At 47.9% G+C, this 18,976-nt stretch overlaps 2 protein-coding genes across 5 annotated transcripts in view; one reads left to right on the forward strand and one right to left on the reverse strand.

Moving 5' to 3' along the window:
- Positions 1-5,646, forward strand: part of LOC119870456 — a 186,438-nt gene extending 180,792 nt beyond the window's left edge. Inside the window, exon 5 of the transcript XR_005356079.1 lies at positions 4,871-5,646. The gene's annotated coding sequence lies outside the window, so the exon portion shown is untranslated. The remainder of the gene's footprint in view (positions 1-4,870) is intronic.
- The window catches only part of VWA5B1 (von Willebrand factor A domain containing 5B1), a 50,861-nt gene that overhangs the window by 11,225 nt on the left and 20,660 nt on the right, over positions 1-18,976 (reverse strand). For 3 of the 4 annotated variants that reach the window (XM_038531758.1, XM_038531757.1, XM_038531760.1), the window contains exons 9-17: positions 15,679-15,789; positions 13,577-13,779; positions 12,989-13,103; positions 11,172-11,357; positions 8,596-8,779; positions 7,555-7,745; positions 4,536-4,613; positions 3,814-4,015; positions 3,002-3,322 (exon numbers count right to left, since the gene is read on the reverse strand). In XM_038531758.1, the coding sequence (XP_038387686.1) occupies positions 3,002-3,322; positions 3,814-4,015; positions 4,536-4,613; positions 7,555-7,745; positions 8,596-8,779; positions 11,172-11,357; positions 12,989-13,103; positions 13,577-13,779; positions 15,679-15,789 (1,591 nt within the window). The remainder of the gene's footprint in view (positions 1-3,001; positions 3,323-3,813; positions 4,016-4,535; positions 4,614-7,554; positions 7,746-8,595; positions 8,780-11,171; positions 11,358-12,988; positions 13,104-13,576; positions 13,780-15,678; positions 15,790-18,976) is intronic. The other variant, XM_038531759.1, reaches the window with a different exon arrangement.

Below are 18,976 nucleotides of genomic sequence, written 5' to 3' on the forward strand. Positions count from 1 at the left end.
AGGGCTAGACCAGTAGTCCCCATCTTTGAGATCACATAAAAGCCCTTAAGATCAAGGGGTTTGCCCACTTGCCAATTAAGGACATCAGCCCCTGCCCCCAAGATTATTAACCTCCATCATCACTTCATAAGATAAGGACGTTTTACTTTATTTATTTATTTATTTATTTATTTATTTATTTACTTACTTATTTATAAGAGAGAGTGACAGCAAGAGTGAGAGAAAGAGAGAGAGCCCTAGTGGGGGGTGGGGAGGAGGAGCAGAGGGAGAGGGAGAAGCAGATCACCCGCTGAGCAAGAAGCCTGACAGGGGTCTTGTCCCTGGGACTCTGAGATCATGACCTGAGCTGAAGGCAGATGCTTAACTGCTTAACCGACTGAGCCACCCAGTTGCCCCTAAAATAAGAATATTTTAATATAAATGAGCTAAGACATCTAGGACAAAAAGACAGTTACACCCCTTAAGTAACTTGAGTGTTATGAAAAACGTCCTCTAGGGGCCCCTGGTGGCTCAGCCAGTGGAGCATGCTGCCTTTGGTCTTGAGGTTGTGAGTTCGAGCCCCACATTGGGTGTAGAGATTACTTAAAAATAAAATCTTAAAAAAAACCCCAAAACCTCTATGCCACCTTTATGTGTTCTCTATTTTCATTTTGCAGCTATCTGATAGAAACATTGCTGCAGGGCAGCCCAAGTGGCTCAGTGGCTTAGCGCTGCCTTCAGCCTGGGGAATGATCCTGGAGACCCGGGATCGAGTCCCACATCAGGCTCCCTGCATGGAGCCTGCTTCTCCCTCTGCCTGTGTCTCTGCATCTCTCTCTCTGTGTCTCTAAAAATAAATAAAATGTTTTTTTAAAAAAAAGAAAACAAGAAAACACTGCTGCAGGATTTCACAGGTCCCCTGGCTGAGTGGGGACCACTGGTCCGGCCCACTGGGACAATCTTGCAGAGAAGATTGAAAACCTGAGCGGGAGAGTGGAGAACACAGGGTCACACAGAGTTAGTAATGGTCCTGGGATCAGAACTTAGGATGATCTGACCCCAAAGCCCAAGCTCTTCCCTCGGAACAGGTGAGCAGTCTCTGTGGTTCACTGCCTCCAGAGGGCTGTGTGAGGAGCCAAGGAGGTGAAGGAGGTACAAGGGCTTTGTAAACTGTAAGGTGAGGTGCTCATTGAAAAAAAAAAAGTATTATACAGAAGTACAAATAATGTAAAATATAAGCAATATGTTATTATATAAACGTAGCACAAACTTAGGACAAATAGTTGTCTCTATACTTATACCAATCTATTTTCCAACTGTGCACCATTGTGATCTCAGGAGTCACTGTCTTAGGAAAAGAAACTTTGCCCCCAATGTTATAGGATTTCTTGGATCCCTGTATTTTTTAAAAGATTATTTACTTATTTATTTGACACACAGAGAAAATGCACAAGTAGACGGAGCAGCAGAGGGAGAGGGAGAAGCCCGTTCTTGGCAGAGCAGGGAGGCCCCTCCACAGGGGGATCCATCCCAGGACGCTGCGATCGTGACATAAGCTGAAGGCAGACGCTTGACCTACTGAGCCATCCAAGTGCCCCTTGAACCCCTGTATTTAACAGCACTTAGGACAAATGCACTCAATGGATTGTGTGTATGGTTATTTGATTCTTGTCAGCTTCCCTGCTAGTCCGCGTCATAAGTTAGGGTGGGAATTGTGATGGTCACTGCACCGTTCAGCCTCGAACCTGGCCCCAAATGATCCAAAATCGATAAATGGTATTGATGAGTGCGTGGACCAACTGGGTCTAGTGGGTTCCTAAGAAGGTGTGGTCCCCAGGGAGCAGGTCCCCTGGGATTAGGGCTGGCCCCATTGTTCTGTCTCTGGAGCCCTACAGGGGGCGCTGTAAAGAGAAGCCCAGGGAAGTGAGAAAGAATGCGGGACAGCAGCAGAGGGGAAAAAGGAAAAAGAGGAGAGGACAGATCACCGGATCGCGGGTCGGGGTGGGAGCGCTGGAGGAGCTCAGGGCTGGCGCGGGAGGCGGCTGGGGGCTGGGGGCTGATCAAGGAAGGGATGGAGCCCTGGAGAGAGAGTGTGTGTGTGTGTGTGTGTGTGTGTGTAGGGGGAGGTGGAAGGTGCGCAAAGGGGAGGCACCAGGAGGCAGCGGTGGGAGAGGAGCGGTGGAGCACCAGACAATGGCAAGGCTGTGGGAAGAAGGAAGTTGCTGAAGCCAGGGGAGGAGAGATCACAGGTGGGGGGCCTGGAGGGGGATGGGGCCTTTGGCGGGGTGGGAGGTGGGGACGGGACCCCGGGGCGGGGAGAAGGGAGCGACGTGGTGGGAGGAGTGGGACGGGGCGTTGGGCGGGGCTGCGAGGAGGGGGCGGGGCCCGGAACAGGGGAGGGGCGGGGCCCAGGGAGGAGTGGGATGGGCCTGGGGCGGGGCTGTGAGGAGGGGGCGGGGCCAAGGGAGGGGAGGGAAGGGCCTGGGGCGGGGCTGTGAGGAGGGGGCGGGGCCAAGGGAGGAGTGGGAAGGGCCTGGGGCGGGGCTGTGAGGAGGGGGCGGGGCCAAGGGGGAGGGGGATGGGCTTGGGGCGGGGCTGTGAGGAGGGGGCGGGGCCCAGGGAGGAGTGGGAAGGGCCTGGGGCGGGGCTGTGAGGAGGGGGCGGGGCCAAGGGAGGAGGGGGATGGGCTTGGGGCGGGGCTGTGAGGAGGGGGCGGGGCCCAGGGAGGAGGGGGATGGGCCTGGGGCGGGGCTGTGAGGAGGGGGCGGGGCCAAGGGAGGAGGGGGATGGGCTTGGGGCGGGGCTGTGAGGAGGGGGCGGGGCCCAGGGTGGAGGGGGATGGGCCTGGGGCGGGGCTGTGAGGAGGGGGCGGGGCCCAGGGGAGGAGTGGGATGGGCCTGGGGCGGGGCTGTGGGGAGGGGGCGTGGCCAAGGAGGAGGGGGATGGGCCGGTGGGGGGGGCTGTGGGGAGGGGCTCCGGGAGGCGGTCGGGAAGATGCTGGCAGGCAGGCCAGGGAGCTCACCTTGCTCGATCTCGCCCTCGCGCTCCGCCAGCTGCTCAAAGTCCCGGATGATAGCGCGGGCCGCCAGGTGGTGGAAGGTCTCGCTCCACAGGTCGGCGTCGTGTGCCCGTCCCCGCTCCGGGCCGGGGGGCCCCAACTCAAAGGTCACTTCCCACTGCAAACGTTGGCTGTCGCGCAAGCCCTTGACCACGGCCTTGCCCAGCACCGGGCCTGGGGTGGGCGGCCTGCCGGGGTTGATGGGCTCCTCGGTCTCAGCCCCGGCGGGGGGCTCCCAGTCCGAGGACGTCTCCGTCTCGTAAGTGGAAGGGTGATGGGACGGCTCTGCGGGCAGAGGGACAACCAGGCCGTGCTCTGAGCTGGGGCACAGAGGGTCAACCCCCAGGGATGTCGTTCCTCCCTAGGGCGCAGACATCCCAAGCAAATCCAGTCTTCTGCCCCCACCCTCCACCTCAAGGAACACAGGAATCCTTCCCTAGGGCAACTGGATGGTATGCACTTGTCCCCCAAATGGGACAGACCCACCTACCAGGAATCCAGTACCTGGTGGCCAGATAGGGTGGGGTGGGGACACTTGGGCAGGGAAGAGTGCAGCCACGAGGACATCTGGGAGCCTCACAGCCAGCCCAAGGGCCAGATTGAGGAGGGAAAAGTGGGATTGGAGAAGTTCTCTGGCAGGGATGAGCAACAGCCTCTCCATCCCCACCAGGGGCCCAGATGAAGGCGTTTGCCCTCCGTCCTATCATCTGAAGCTGGGCTACAGGGGAGATTTCCTCCCTGTCCCCAGTCAGGCCCTAGACCCTGTGGGCACTTACCCAGGTCCCCGGGGCTACGGCTGTCTGAGGCAGGCTTCAGGTTAGACCCAAGATCCAGCTCTTTCATGGGGCTCCAGGTGTGGGTCTCTTGGTTGGAGGCCAGGCTGGGCTGGCAGCCTTGGGGCAGCAGAGAGGGTCTGCGGGCCCCTGGGCCCCGGAGTTTGGGGCCCTGGCTCAGGTCCGGACCACTGTTCAACAAGGGCTAGGAGTGCAGGAGGGAAGGGAGGAGGCTGAGCTCCTGGTGGCTGTCCCCTTCCCTGCACCCCTAGCCACAGCACTTTTCCTGGACACCCCAGGTCCTTCTAAAGTACCCAAGGACACATAAACTACTGTGCACTACCCCTGAGAAACATCAACACAAATAATCCCAAAGCATGGATAAAGTCCAAACCATGGAAAAATCACATACCATGGATAATATTCTAAACCCACTTTTCTGTCATAAAGTTGAAAACTTTGTATGTTGGGAGGAGGCTAAAATTATCAGCCTTTTCCTTATGTCTTCTCATATGTCATGCTTAAAAGGTCTTTCCCACTCAAAAAAAAATTCTAGAATTTTTTTGATTTATTTTTGTTTGCCTAAATCTTTGATTCACATGAAATTTATTTTGGTATAAAGAAATAGGAACCTTTTCCTTGATTTTTCTGAGTAGTACAGATCTCAACACCATTTATTAAATATGAGTCATTTATTGAGTTTCTAGGGTTTATTGATTCCCTACCTTTATCCTATCAAGGCTCTCATGTACATTGGTTTTATTTCTGGACCTTCTCTTCTGTGTTGTGGGTTTATTCTTGTGCTGGTACAAAAAACACCAAAAGGCAAGGAATAAACTGGGAAATACATCTGCAACATGCATGACAAAGAATCATTTTCAAGAAAAAGCTTTTACAAATCACTGGGATGGGGGGCGGAGGTAAACTTTGAGTTCAGGGCATCTATAGTTGACTCACAGAAAAAGTATCCAATAAATAAAATTCATAAAAGTATGAATAAATGTTCTTTCTCGTGAGCATTGCTCTAAAGTAAGTTATATGATTTTTTTCCATCTTCCAGATTGGCAAATATTTATACGTTTGCTGACACCCATTGTGGCCAGTGGGGAGACAGGATCTGTCTCATGGACTGTTGATGGGAGTGTGACCTGATGCACACCTGGAGGAGGACACTTTAGCAGTCTGCTATAAACACTAAATGTGTACAAGTTCCTTTGACCTAGCGATTCCATTTTTAGAAGTTCTGGGGAAATGCACAAGCATGCAAATATCTATGTGCACATACTGTCGATTTGTTGCAGCATTGTTTGTAAAATTGAATATCTGGACACTTTCAAAATGCACCCCAATAGGGGTTGACAAATAAGTTAGGGTAGATCCACGCAATGGAATGCCACACAACAAACACTGAAATGAAAGAGGCAGATTTCTTCATATCAGTGTGGGAAGATGTCCAAGATCAAACATATTTTTAAAAAGTAAATTGCAACCATTCTGCATTTTGATTGTGGAGATAGATAGTTACATGACTCTGCGTTTGTCAAGACCCACAGAACTGTTCACCAGAAAGAGGAATTTTACTGTATGCCAAAAAAATGAATTAAAACGACATTAAAAGAGTACATTGGAGATTTGCTTTTGGATTTTGGAGATATCTAATAATAATTGGATATAATTGGAGATTTGTATTGTGATTATTCAAAGCATATATGTATGTTGCATGTGTGTGTGTGTTTGTAGTATTTCTGGGAGGAAACACTGAAAATCAGTGGGTTTGGGCAAGGGAAGGGGTATATTTTTACTTTATACCTGCCTGAACTGTTTGAGGGTTTTCATTGCAAACTCTATGTATTACTTCTGTAATTAAAGAATATTAAACTAATTAAAAATGAATATTGTGCTTCCAGGAACACATATGCTTGGTAGGGGGAGGGGATGGGCCGGACAAAGGCACTTGCAAGGTGAAACAGAAAAAGTGCCTCTTAGGTTTTCAGGTTGACAGTTAAGCATCGAGGCCTTCTCAACTCTATCAAGTATTTACTGGGAAGAGGATTGTGCATCTCCATTAGATGGGGGCTCCTTTAGGGCAGGGGCTGGGGTCCTCCTTCCTGTCTCCTCTGGGCCTGAAGCCCCAGAGATGGTACAAGGGTGTGGGAGAAGAAAGGGACTAGTCACTGGTAGGACTGCCTCAATAGGAGTTGGTACCCAGCCAAGGCTGCTGCATCCCAAGGGATCCTTAATCCCTGTCTCCCATCAGAGACTGGGATTCCCCTCACCCCTGCCCCACCATCACCAGCACACTGAGAAGCAGATGCTGCTAGTTTCCATGACAACAGATTAGTCTAAGATTCAGGCCTTCACCCAGCCAGAGGCTGCAGGGAGGGTATACATGTGTGTGCGTGCACTGCATGTGTGTGCATCTGTGCAAGTGTGTTGGGGAGAATCAGACTGGAGAAGCTGAGCAGGGGATCAGGGAGACATGAGCAAAGATGGGCCAGAAGCAAAGGAGAGAACAGATGCTAAGCTGCCCAGAGCTCTCACCAAGTAGAGTTGCATTTAAAGGACACCTGCTGTATCTACCAGGTCCTGCACCAGGCCTTTCACCTCCTATCAGCCTTTGCCTGCAAGCCTTCCACTCACATTGGCTCCCGATCAATATTTGCTGATGACAGTTAGCTCAATCAGCTCTACAAACTACTCTCCCTATTTCAGAGATGGGGAAGTTGGGGCTCAGAGAGGGTAAGCAACATGTTTGAGGAGCAGAGCCCACCTGACTCTATGGTCAGTGTCTTCCAACTGCATCAAGTGATCCCTGGCTAAGCACAGAGACGGGCCTGGGGACAAGGTGGCAATATCTCCGCCCTTTGGGAGTGTAAGAGCTTAGGAGAGGTGGGGAGGGATGGTGGTGGTGGGTGGGAGTGGGAGAGTGAAAGGCTGTTTTTATGAAACCCTGACTTAAAATGACAAAGCTACATGAAGCCCATTCTTAAAAAAATGGGAGAAGGTATGCAGATAATAACAACCACCGATTTGGTTTAAGACAGTGTTTCTCCATCTGGTGATCTTGCCCTCTTCCCCAGGGGAATTTGGTAATGAATGCAGGCAGTTCTGGTTATCATGGTTGATATAGGCCAGGAATGCGGCCGAACATTCTACAAATACACAGGACAGTCCCTACAACAAAGAATTGTCAATAGTGCTGAGGCTGAGAAACTCTGGTCTAGCTGAACAGTGGGTGACTGGTCCTGTTCTGGCTCTAACTCTGAGATGATCTCTGCCTGGAGTGAATGTACAACCCTTGGGATTTAGAGAAGGTGCAGTGTGAGGGAGGAGGGAAGCGAGGGCTTTGCAGGCACAGGGTCCTCGGTTGCAATCCCCTGACTGGCTGTGTGACCCTGGATAAGCCACTTTACCTTTCTGGCCCTCAGTTTCCACATCTATACAGAGTGGGGGTGGCCAGCTCCCCACTCCTGCCTCTCCCAGAGTGCTATAAAATCAAATGAGTGCAGCTGAGGATGCTCTTTGCCAGCTGGGAAGTGTGGTGTACAGAGAATGGGTGATGTCACTGACCACTAGGTACCATTATTAGAAAGGGGGTCACACAGATGAAGATCTAGAAAAATGAGGAGGAAGACGCTCATTTTGTGGTAGTAGTAGACAGGTTCCATCCTTGTGGCCAAAGCAGGACACAGTTCTCTCCCCATCTATGGTCTCCCCCAGCTCCAACCTGCTCTTCTTAGGTACCTGCAAATCAATCTGCCACCACGGGGCATCTGTGCTGGTCTGGTTGGTGAGGTCCTGCAGCTTGGCTTTCCGAAGTGGGTATCTCCTGGCGGGCACTGTGGGATCACTGGCTGTGGGGGCCCTTGGGGAGGGCTTGTGGTTGGTGATCTGGTTGGTGCTATATGCCCGTCGTCGCTGGGAGAAGTCTAGACCTGGGTAGGGTGGTGACAGGGGAGAGGGTAGAGAACAGTGGGGAAAGAGGGAGGGGCCTGCATGCTCCTTTCCTGCTTGGAAACTTCTTGCATCATCCCGCTGCTTGCCCGCTGAAATATCTGTAGGTGTCTCACCTCACCTGGCATTCCAAGCCTTACCTAATCCACCTGCCCAACTACTGTCCTTCTTTTTCAATGTACTATGTGCTCCAAACATACCAGATAAATAATCAATTGTGTGTGTGTTTTCTAGGGGTCACGCTTGTACATCTTTGCTCAGCCAGTTTCTGTTGCCTGGAATCTCCTCTCTCCTTCCTATTCTGAGAATCGGTGCCCTCATTGTGTCTCTGTTGATATCTTCTACCAATGTGTCTTTCCTTGGGACCCTGTAGTTTAATAAGCTTATTAAACTTCCCCGTGGCCCCTGTCACTCTTCTTCTATCAGAGTTAGGGCCAGTTGTATCTCTTCCACTAGGCAGAAAGCTTCTGAAGGACAAGAGTCCGTGTTTGGGTCATCTTTGCTTCCCACGCTGTGTTCAGTACTCAGCCTTAGCAGATGATCAATACGTGCCCTCCGAATGGAAATTATTAGCAGGCTCTAGATGCAAACTGCTCTAGACCTGTCTGTACCCTCTCGCTTTCAAGTTTTGTGAGCTGAGCCAAATTGCTTAAAGTCTCCAAGCCTCAGTTTCATCACCTGTAAAATAGGTAGACTAGGACCCATCTCTACCTTTGCTAACTATTCTGTGAGATTGTATAAAGTGTTTAGCACATAGTAAGTGCTCAGTAAAATGTAGCAAGCCTGGCCTCCTTGGAAGAGAGAGTGAAGCGCAAGGAGCAGTGGACTAACCAGGATTAGTGGTGGAGTCTCTGGTGGATGGCTGGGCATCTTTGGGCTGCCTCAGGTTGAAGTGTTCCCCCACGCTCTTGGCACAGTTTCTGCCGTCTGGGCTGGGCCCCTCATCCTGGGAGTGGTAGAAAACGGAGCTGCTGGACCCCTGAGAGTGCAGCATGCTGTATCGTCTCCTCTTGTCCTGGAGGGAGGGAGACAAAAGAGCTGGGAGTGGGGCTGGATGTCATATAGAACATCTGCAGGGCAGCCAGGGGTGTGACAGGAGGTGGTGGACATTCCACCTTTGAGGATCTGGACTAACAGGAAGGCTTTCTGCTTGCTTGAGTAATTTAGACAGACTTCTGTTTAAGAGACGGTGAATGGAGCTGACTTCATAACATTTATATTGTTTATATTTTTAATTATCTTCTTTATTTAAAAAAATTTTAATGTAATTCTAAATGCCGTTATGTCTCCAAATAGGTAACCAAAATTAACAAAATGAACCATCTGTTCCTTCCATTCTGTTCTCCATGATATAAACATATATATAAAACATAGGGCTTTGGGTAATTTTTATTTTACAAGAGCTGGACTATATTACTTGCATTTATCAGTATCTTGAATTTCGCACTTAAAACATCTTGGAAATCCTGCATATCAACTATTCTTTTTAACTTTTGACTGAACAACATTCAACCACTCCTTATTTTTAAGCATTTGCGTTGTGGCTATTTATTTTTGCACCATAAAAAAATTGCTACAGTGAATCTTTGGACATAAATCCATTACATCACTTTTATTTCTCTGTGTTAGATTCTGAGGAGGGATTTCTGGGCTGAAAAGTCATGTTTTTCTAATTCCATTAGTTATTTCTGGATTGCTTTCCAGGGGGGCAAGTCATATTTACACCACAATATGCAAGGGTACCCTTCCCCAACAGCTTTGCTAGTAGCAGGAGAAAACTTTGCCAGTCTCATGGGTAAGGAAAGGAGAAGGCATTTATTTGCTGATTCCTTCCAGTGGTAGGGTCTGTTGATGATCTGCTGCCTCTAAGACCCCCAGGAAGGGTCTAGATTATTCAAAGACTGACTAACATTCTGTTTAGCATCTTCTCCCTGCGTTTGAATGCCCCACTCTCCATAACACATTAACCATTACCCTGACCATGATTCTTAGAAGATTCCATAATATTCTAAAATCTGGAAATATCACACAAAATTCTGACATCTCCTGCAAGATTGAAAACACATGTAACACAGAGCCCACATTCCTGCATGGAAAGTTTGTTAGAGCTGCGTAGGGGCCACTCAGTTTAGATGGGTGTGTGCTATCCCGTTGGCCATATTCCTTACCGCTCTTATGGCCTGTCTATGGATTCTGTGACAACCGCTATCCCCCATGGCATTTTCCCCTTTTATTTTTAGAAGTCCATCTCATTCATTTTATACCTGCCCAATCTCTCTAGGCAATGAGTTTGTGACCCCTGCTTAAAAATAAAACAAGATGACAAATCCTTCAAGCAGAAGTAGAGACTCTCACTAAAGAGGAAGGATGGAAATCTCAGGCAATCTCCCACATTTTAGCATGAATTCCACTTTCCTTTGAGAAATTCCTCACTTTTATCCCACTCCTGTCACCACATACAAGAGAATTATCCATGTAAATAAAACACAAATTCATCTGAGGAGACGTGACCCGAAGAGAGTGTTTGAGGAAACAAACCTGAGTGCAGTTGTTCTGAATTGAATTGTTTATCAAAATCACTTTGGGGAGATTATGTAAAATACAGGTTCCTGGGCCTTACCCTCAACGACTTTATTCAGTAGACCAGGATTGGAGCTTAGGCTCTGCGTTTATTTTTTTAAATTATTTTTGAAATTTAATTTACTTTATTTACTCTAAGTTAATTAACATACAGGTATTATTAATTTCAGAAGAGCTCAGTGACTTTGCATTTTATTTTATATATTTTTTCATTTTTAAAAGATTTTATTTATTTATTCATGAGAGACACAGAGAGAGAGGCAGAGACATAGGTGAGGGAGAAGCAGGCTCCCTGCAGAAGCCTGACGTGGGACTCGATCCTGGGACTCCGGGATCACGCCTGGAGCCACACCACTAAGCCACCCAGATGTCCCTATTTTTATTTTTAATAAAGGTTTATTTATTTATTTGAGAGAGAGAGAGAGAGCAAGCTGGGAGAGGGGCAGAGGGAGAGAGAGAGAGAATCCTGGGGCAGACTCCCTGCTGAACGCAGAGCCCTACTCAATATTGAGATTGAGGCCTGAGCCAAAATCAAGAGTTGCTAGCTTAACACACTGAGCTACCCAGGTGTCCCTTGGGCTTTGCATTTTAAACACGTTCCCCCAATTTTCCTGCTGTAGGCGATCTTAAGAACCACATATTGTGATGATAGCATTTATCCAAGCAGTGTCACCGTGACCACATGCCCATGGCCTGGCAACCATACCCCCCATAACCGTAAACCTAGATCCAATTAATTCCTAGCAATTAATAGTGTTTCCAGCTGAGGATGGCTTTGTGGGCAAGTTTGTGGAGCCCCACTGTTCGGGAATGTCTGAGATACTTACAGATCTGGGATGGGAGATGTATAAAGAGGCATCACACACAATGCCATATCCCACCAGCCGCTCTCCGGGGAAGAGGGAGCTGGTGCTGACAGGCGAGATCAGGACCTCGGTGGTCTCAGGGAAGACCCACTCCACAGTTACATCACTCAGGACTGGGGCCATGGCCTTCTTCAGGGATTTGATCATCTGTTGGGCGGGGTCAGAACACAGGTTGGTGGCATGTGTCAACAGGGGCATGCTCATATGAGAAACACAAAGACCATGTGAGTATGAGCATGGGTGTGAGCTTTCCTGTAGGGGGTGTGAGCAGAGAAGAGTAGGCCTTGGAGTGGCTTGTCCAGCAGTGAACATGCCTCTGACCTCTTTAGACTACTAGAATGTCAGAATTGGAGCAGATCTTGCTTCTCTAAAAAGCTTAGCATTTTATAATGGGAAAACCCAAGACCCAAAGTAAGGTTGTGTTTAGCCCGGGGGCACACAAAGTTGTGTCAAAGCATGGACTGGATAGTGATCTTGAGCAAGTTAAGTTGCCTTCCTGGACCTCAATTTCCTTTCCTGGTAAAGTGAGTTAGTAATTTTCAACTCTCAATGTAGTTGGGAGGATTAGCTGAGATCTGAAGTAGCTGCCTTGTGATAGGTGTTTAATACCTGATAGCTGTGGTTTAGCGTCACCTAGCTGATTTCTTCAAACATACTGCGAAATTGATTTGGAGGTTACATGAGATTAATTATATGAGAAAAATGATTTGGAGATTGTGGCAGCCATAAAGGTCTTCCAGATCTTCCTTTGGAGGAAGACTGTGTGACCTTTTGTGGCAAGCAACGCAGTTAGGTGATAGTCTCTAGATGCCAAGCCCCAGCTTTCCAGTCAAGACTACACCTCTCTCTGGAAGCCCCCAGGCAATGACTGAGCATGGCAGCGATAGCGCCTGGCATTTCAGCCCAATCTGCCTACCTAATGGGTACTCTTTGCCCCAGAGATCCCTATTGGGTTGGCTGAAACCTTGCCAGACTTGCAGTCTGAAGCTCTGCCTGTGAATCCTGCTTCCCTCCTTTCCTTTCATAAGCCTGCATGTACATTAGGGGCTGAAGAGTTCTCCTTCCTGCTTCTTCCTCTTTTCTCTTTCACAGACATTATCCCCCAGGGAACCTCTTGTAGTTATGAACTTTTTTTTTAGGATTTTATTTATTTATTCATGAGATACACAGAGAGGCAGAGATATAGGCAGAGGGAGAAGCAGGCTCCATGTAGGAAGCCCGATGTTAGACTCGATCCTGGGACTCTGGGATCACGCCCTGAGCCAAAGGCAGACGCTCAACCGCTGAGCCACCCAGGTGTCCCTGTAGTTATGAACTTCTTAAATCCAGCTCTGTGTCTGATTCCAGGAGGATCTGGACTGACACAAGGATTTTTAAAGAATTGGGTTATTTGTACCAACTATGCATAAAATGGAGAGATGACTATAATCTCCTTTTTTTCTGGGTTCTTTAGATGTTTCTGAGCCACCATTTGTCATCATCAGTTATATAGCCAGAAATGACCCCAAACACAACTCTATCCACAGAGGCAGTGACTCTTTCAGAAACCCCAATCCTGCCCAGCGAATGGATGGAGCATGTGATCCAGTGGCTGTCTAGGGTCCTGTACTAGCCCCAGGACTTGCCTGATGTGGCCTCCACCTCTCTGATTCTCACTGTGATGTGAAAATGAAATCCTTGGGTGAAATGAAATCCCAGCTCTACCACTGAGTTGCTGTATGACCAGTTGGGGCCTCTGAGATACCAGCACCAGAAGAGACTGAGGCCCTTTTGCCTACCTTCGGTTGTAGCCGTTCCCCCTCCACCAGAAACTCAGCACTGCCCTTGGACACAGTTGCCAGCCCTCTCACCAGTCTGTGGCAGACGTTGGGTCCAATTCCAAAGCTATAGCACCTGGAGGAAGGGGAGGAGAGAGACTGTTACTTTCCATCCTCTGTGCCGTCCTTGTCCTTTTGGTGGGGAAAGGGACAGAGCATGATTCAGCAGAGCTATCTCAGAGCTGATCCTAACGTCTGGCAGAAGGTGAAGGAGAAGGAAGAGGGCCATCAGTGGACACTCACCTTCACAATAGCCTGTAAACTCCCACCCCAGGACAGACTCAAAGCAGCAGGAAGTACTTCCTCCACCTAGGCTGCCCTTTGGGAGCTAAATGCAGAGGTGTGGTTATCTCATCCCATCTGAACTTTGAGGGAAGAAGGCAAATTTTGAAGTCAGCTGCACCACCCTCGAAGCAAAGCACTGCAGGATTGGAGGTCTCTCCTTTCCTTCTGACATTTTCCAGGATGCCCCACTTCTGGCATCCCAGCCCAGGGCAGCCCACGGCAGCCCAGGATAACCAAAGCCCTAGACCTTCAGCCTGTGCCCACCTGGTGGAGAAGGCATGATTTCGCACCAGTTCTAGCACCTTGCCAGTGTTGTTGACGGCACCATCTGTGATCAGGAAGAGAAGCCGTGGGTGGCCTCGGTGCACTGGCTGCCGGATGATCCACTTGAGTGGGGAAAGGATGTTGGTGCCACCCATGTCAGCACGCATTCTCTGGATGTTATCACAGGCCATGGCCACACTCTCCTGCAGGGAAGGGCCGTAGACAGGGAATATAGTCCCTAGAATCACCATATGGCGTCAACCTGTAAACCCCCTGGAGGATGAGTCCTTTGCTTCCCTAGATCTTGGTTGGGTCTCACTGGATTGGCCCATGTTACCAACTTCATCTCTGTCCCATGCACAGGAAGAATGGATGGCCACTCATTTGGCGTGATTCTGCCCAGTAACACCCTACGAATACCCTAAATACTGCTCATGGTGTGCTTACTTACCACTGTCCTTTCTTTGCTCCTCATTAAAAATATAAACACCCCTGGAAAAGGTAACACGTCAAGCACTGATTGCTCAGCACAAATGAGGTGTCTTTTTCTGATGAGCAAGGCAAGAGGTGTAGAGGTAAGACCGTTATACTAAAAATCTTGAGACTCAAGTTGTGGCCTGCCTGTGGCACTAAATCCCTACAGTACTTTGAGGAAATCATGTGCCCCATGTGGGCTTCAGACTCCCTTCCTCCTGGATCAGCACTGTAGAACCCAACTGGCCAAGGACTCTGGATGGATGTCACTGCAGCAAAGACAGATTTCCCCTCGGATGTCGGATGTTCTGTTCTTGATTCATGAAGATGTTCTTCTAACAGCCATGCTTGGGGTAATGGCATGTATCAAAAGTCTTGAAATGGGTATATGTCTTTTGAGCCAACAAGACTAAGGATTCATCCCAGGGGAATCACTGAAGATGGGTGTGGAGTCTTTGCTACAAAGATGACTGAATAGAAAAATATGGAAGCAACTGACATGTCCAACTGTAAGGATTTAGTTCAATAGGTCCCAATTTATCCGTGTATTGAAATATTAGGTAGCCATTAGAGTTATGTTGCCGATTAATACTTACTGACATGAAAGTACACTTATGACAGGCTGTTGTGTTAGAAAGCAGGTTACAGGGCAGCCTGGGTGGCTCAATGGTTTAGGGCCGCCTGCAGCCCGGGGCTTGATTCTGGAGATCCAGGATCGAGTCCCACATCGGGCTCCCTGTGTGAGCCTGCTTCTCCCTCTGCCTGTGTCTCTGCCTCTCTCTCTCTCTCTCATGTATAAATAAATAAAAAATCTTTTTAAAAAAGAAAGTAGGTTACAGAATAGTATGGCATATCTAATCCTATCTTTATTAAAAATGTGGGTAAAGGCATAGAACAAGGTCTGAAGAGATTTATACTGAGTTTGTAATGGTGGTCTTTTTTTTTTTCCCCTGATGCTATCATGAAAGACTTTTTCTTTTTGATTATCCAGATTTAAAAATTGTGGGCCAATCAATATATTTATTTTTGTGTTTTAAAAACCTATAAAGTTATTTTTCACTGAAACGTGTTCTTCCTGTCTCTCTCCCCTCCCTTATGTTCTTTGTTCCTTCTCTTAGACCTGGAGAGGACATGCTCCAATTTTGAATGTGCTGCTGGGGCCCCGGTCCTCTTCTTCTAAATTGTAGGTTGAGCCTTGTGAGTTCTATTCTTAGCCCAACTCCCCACCTATTCACTCTGTCACCCCTTACCATTCGCTTCTTTGGTTCAACCTTGCATGAGTCTATCGTTCTCTTGAAACAGATGCTTCAGTGAGTGGCAGGCCTAGGATATCTCCTCTCTCTCCCCCTTTTCTGTACCCCCTATCCATGCATACCCATGCTTTGCCCCCAAATAGTCTTTATTTTAAAGAGGAGGAATATCAGAAGAGGAGATATCAGCAAATGGCCTACCCAGAGACAGCCTCTCTAGTTCTCTGCTTGTGGGTATCATGGAGTTGCCATAGGTTTGTGTGTGATGGGAGGACAGCTTCTGAGGCGGGCCTCAGTGTTATCTGTACTTTCATTTTCTTCTTTTCCTCTGCGTCTCACCACCCACCCACTCCGGACTCTGCCCTGCCCCTTCCTTACCTCACTGTAGGTCTGACTGGAAGGGAAGAGGGTCTTAAAAGTGGATCCAAACCCAATGACATTGAAGAGGCAGGCTGGCATGAGGCTCTTAAGAGCCACCAGCATGGCATCCTGGCAGGCAAGAAAGGAATTTTCAGAGTTTGGGAAAATGTTACTAGCTCTGCCACCACCCATCGATGTTCTCATCCCAGCACAGAAGCAGCCTCTAGACGTGCTTTCATCCCCTCTGCCCCATCCAACAGTCCCTTCTCCGTCAGATCAAGAAATATGCTGACAGCAACCAGAGGCTGGACCAAAGCCATCGTCATAAAACTTGTCATCCGTGTGGTAAGTCTGACTTCTCAAAGCTGTTCTATTATGTTTGCCAGTTTCATTTCACCTCCTGCTGACCCTGAGAGGTAGGGAGAACACGGAGCACCACTCCCTTCTGCAAGAACAAAATCGACATCTAAGGGAGGCATGTGGCTGGGTCCAGGACACACTGTGGGTGGAAGAGTCTTTCATCCAGGGCCTTCTGCATCAGACCTACCTATGGTTAATGAGGGACAGATATCTTAGGGGACAGTCTCTTCAGTCCATATTTGTTATATGCCCAGGAGATACTTTACATGCATTACTTCATGTAATCTTTACCATGACCCTTTAGGCAGGCACAATATTATCACCATCTTATATAAGAGAAAATTGAGGCACAGAGAGGTGAAACGACTCATTGGTGAGCCTTCTGATAGTGGTAGAGGCAGCACCCAAATGTGCCACCGTGCCTCCAAAGTCTGTGAACACTACAGAGTCCTGACCTACTTAACTATGCAACACCAGGAGCCCTTGATGAGGTCTGTTGAAATAAATAATCATAATGAGGAAAGGTGGAGGAGATGGCAGGAGGGATGATGGTGATGATGGTGGTGTTGGCATAGCGCAACGATAACTATCAAGCAATTACTATGTGCCAAACCCTGTGCTAAGCACTTTCTATTAATAATATCTAATTTAATCTCTATAACATGTATTACAGCACAGTGGATAAGAGAATACATTTTGAAATTAGACAAATGTGGGTTTAAATCTCACTTTCCCCATTACTAACTTGACCTTGAACTAGTTATGCCACTCCTCTGAGCCTCAGCTTGGCACATATAAGATATTCAGTAAATGGTTACTATTATCAACCCAATGGGAGACATATTAATAGCAACACCTCTGTTTTACAGATAAGGAAACTGAGGCTCCGAGGGTTAAGAGGTTGCTTAAATGGATCACGAAACCTAAGGACAGGACAGCTTTTAAAACATAGCTCTGAGGTCTTTATTCATGTGGCTCTGCTATGGCACAGAGCTCTCCCTCATCCCCAAGTAGTTTATTGATGGTACCCCAGGGATCTCAGCATGTCTTCAGAGAGACAAATTGTTTGCATTCCAGAATCTAGAAGGAAGCAGTTGCAAATGGATCTTGGCAACTTCCACAGCATATAGCCTTGCAGGCTCCGCAGACCTGCAGCCCAACTCCCATCCCCCTCTGTAAACAGCAAACATTAACATCAATGTTCCCTCATCTCTTTTTGTTGCCTGTGTCAATACATTTTGTTTCTCTACAAAAGAAGTCAATATCTGCTTATTTTTTCATTAGCTGCTAATGTATATTCCTGCTAGCGGGAGACTCTGCTGATCCATACAGATTGTCTCTTCTCACACCTATTAGAATTTTTAAAGCCATGTTTTTGGCAGCAAGTTGCAGCTGAAGAATGAGACCAGCTGCAGGAGATTAAATTGGCTGAACTTTCCCCCTTGGTGTGGCTCTTCAGATTTCTATTGTCTCCTACCTTCCTAAGTCTAGTTTTTACCCCCTAAAATGTCTACCTAATGGGTTGCAATAAATGACCCAAGCAACCCCACTATGGCCTCATTGGCAATGGGGAAAGGAGTGTGTGCCCTGGGTAATTTCTGCACCATTCTCTAAAAGGGGCATATGTAGCAGAATGGATTTTGCCAGGGCAAAGCCATTTGTGAAGGGATGACCTTGGGCTCAGTGAGCTGAACTGGAAAAGCCAGCAGGAGAGATTCCAAAGGTGAAAGGGACTGAGAGGAGAGCCAGAGGAAGTTATTGTCTGAAAATTTTGGAAGGTAAAGGTTGGAAAGGTCTTTAGTTCAGGAAATGGATTTCCATTCATAAACTCACTCCATTTAGCTGGTAGTAACAACCTGGAACACTGAGATGACAAGAATATAGAGAATGAGTCCAGGCTCAGCATGAGAAAAAAATGCCATGGTCAATTATTGATGTCTGTCTGGCCTTGGGAGAGGGGAACAAAGGGACGTGTGACATCTGTTTGCCCTCTCTGAATTAATCGTTCCTTCTCATTTTGCAGAAAGGATAACTGAATCCCAGAGTTAAGAATCAACTTGTCCAAAGCCACATAGCAAGCCAGTGGCAGAACTGATCCCCAAGCCCAGGCATTGCTCTTTTTACTAAACTATGCAGCAGAAATGACATAATCAGAGAAGAGAGGTTTTCTCAGTAGAAGAGTATTATAATTCCCTATCAGTAGCGTAAGGAAAATGAGCACTGATCCAAGATATGGAAAGCTTTTATTTCCTCATGAGTTCTGTGATGCCTGGGGAAACGCTTAGCTTCTTGGGGATTCAGTTTTCTTACCTGGAAATTGGCAGGGATAATGGATTAAATGCTCTCTAAGAGACATCATAAGATCCCACGATGCTTTAGAGTAACGGAAGAGATGTCTTACAAATTGATACAGCTATGGAATGAAATGCACATGGCCACCCAGTCCTGGAGGGCATCTCAGCAGGACTATGGACAGCTCCCCCATTCTAATTCTTGCCTATGATCAACAGCAGAGGTGGAGAGAAGATGACAACCAGTCTTGCACCTCATTGTCAAGAGGCTTCGAACAGGAGCTTTGGTCTCATACATGATCGCTCAGTCATACTTCAGGACTAAATCCAATCATATAGCAAGCCTGAGGAGATAGTGGCTCTCCCAGATCCCACTTCCCCTGGCCCTTCCTTGCCAGTCCTGTTGCCCTGGAAACCAGAGTTTGCTCCAGGGACAAACTAGGGGGAGGGGTGAAATTTCAGGTGACAGCAGAGCCTTTTCTCTTCTTGTTTCCGCATCCTTCATTTCCTCGAACTATATGCCTTTACCCAGTTCAATAAACAGTGACTGGGGGCTTTTTATGCGAAAGTACAGAGCCAGGCTCCATGGGGAGAGATAGATGAGAAAGATCTGGTCCTTTCTCTTAATGAGTTCATAACTCCAGAGGAGGAGACACACATCTACA

This window comes from Canis lupus, chromosome 2, assembly GCF_011100685.1.
Source record: "Canis lupus familiaris isolate Mischka breed German Shepherd chromosome 2, alternate assembly UU_Cfam_GSD_1.0, whole genome shotgun sequence".
NCBI classification, from domain to species: Eukaryota; Metazoa; Chordata; class Mammalia; order Carnivora; family Canidae; genus Canis; species Canis lupus.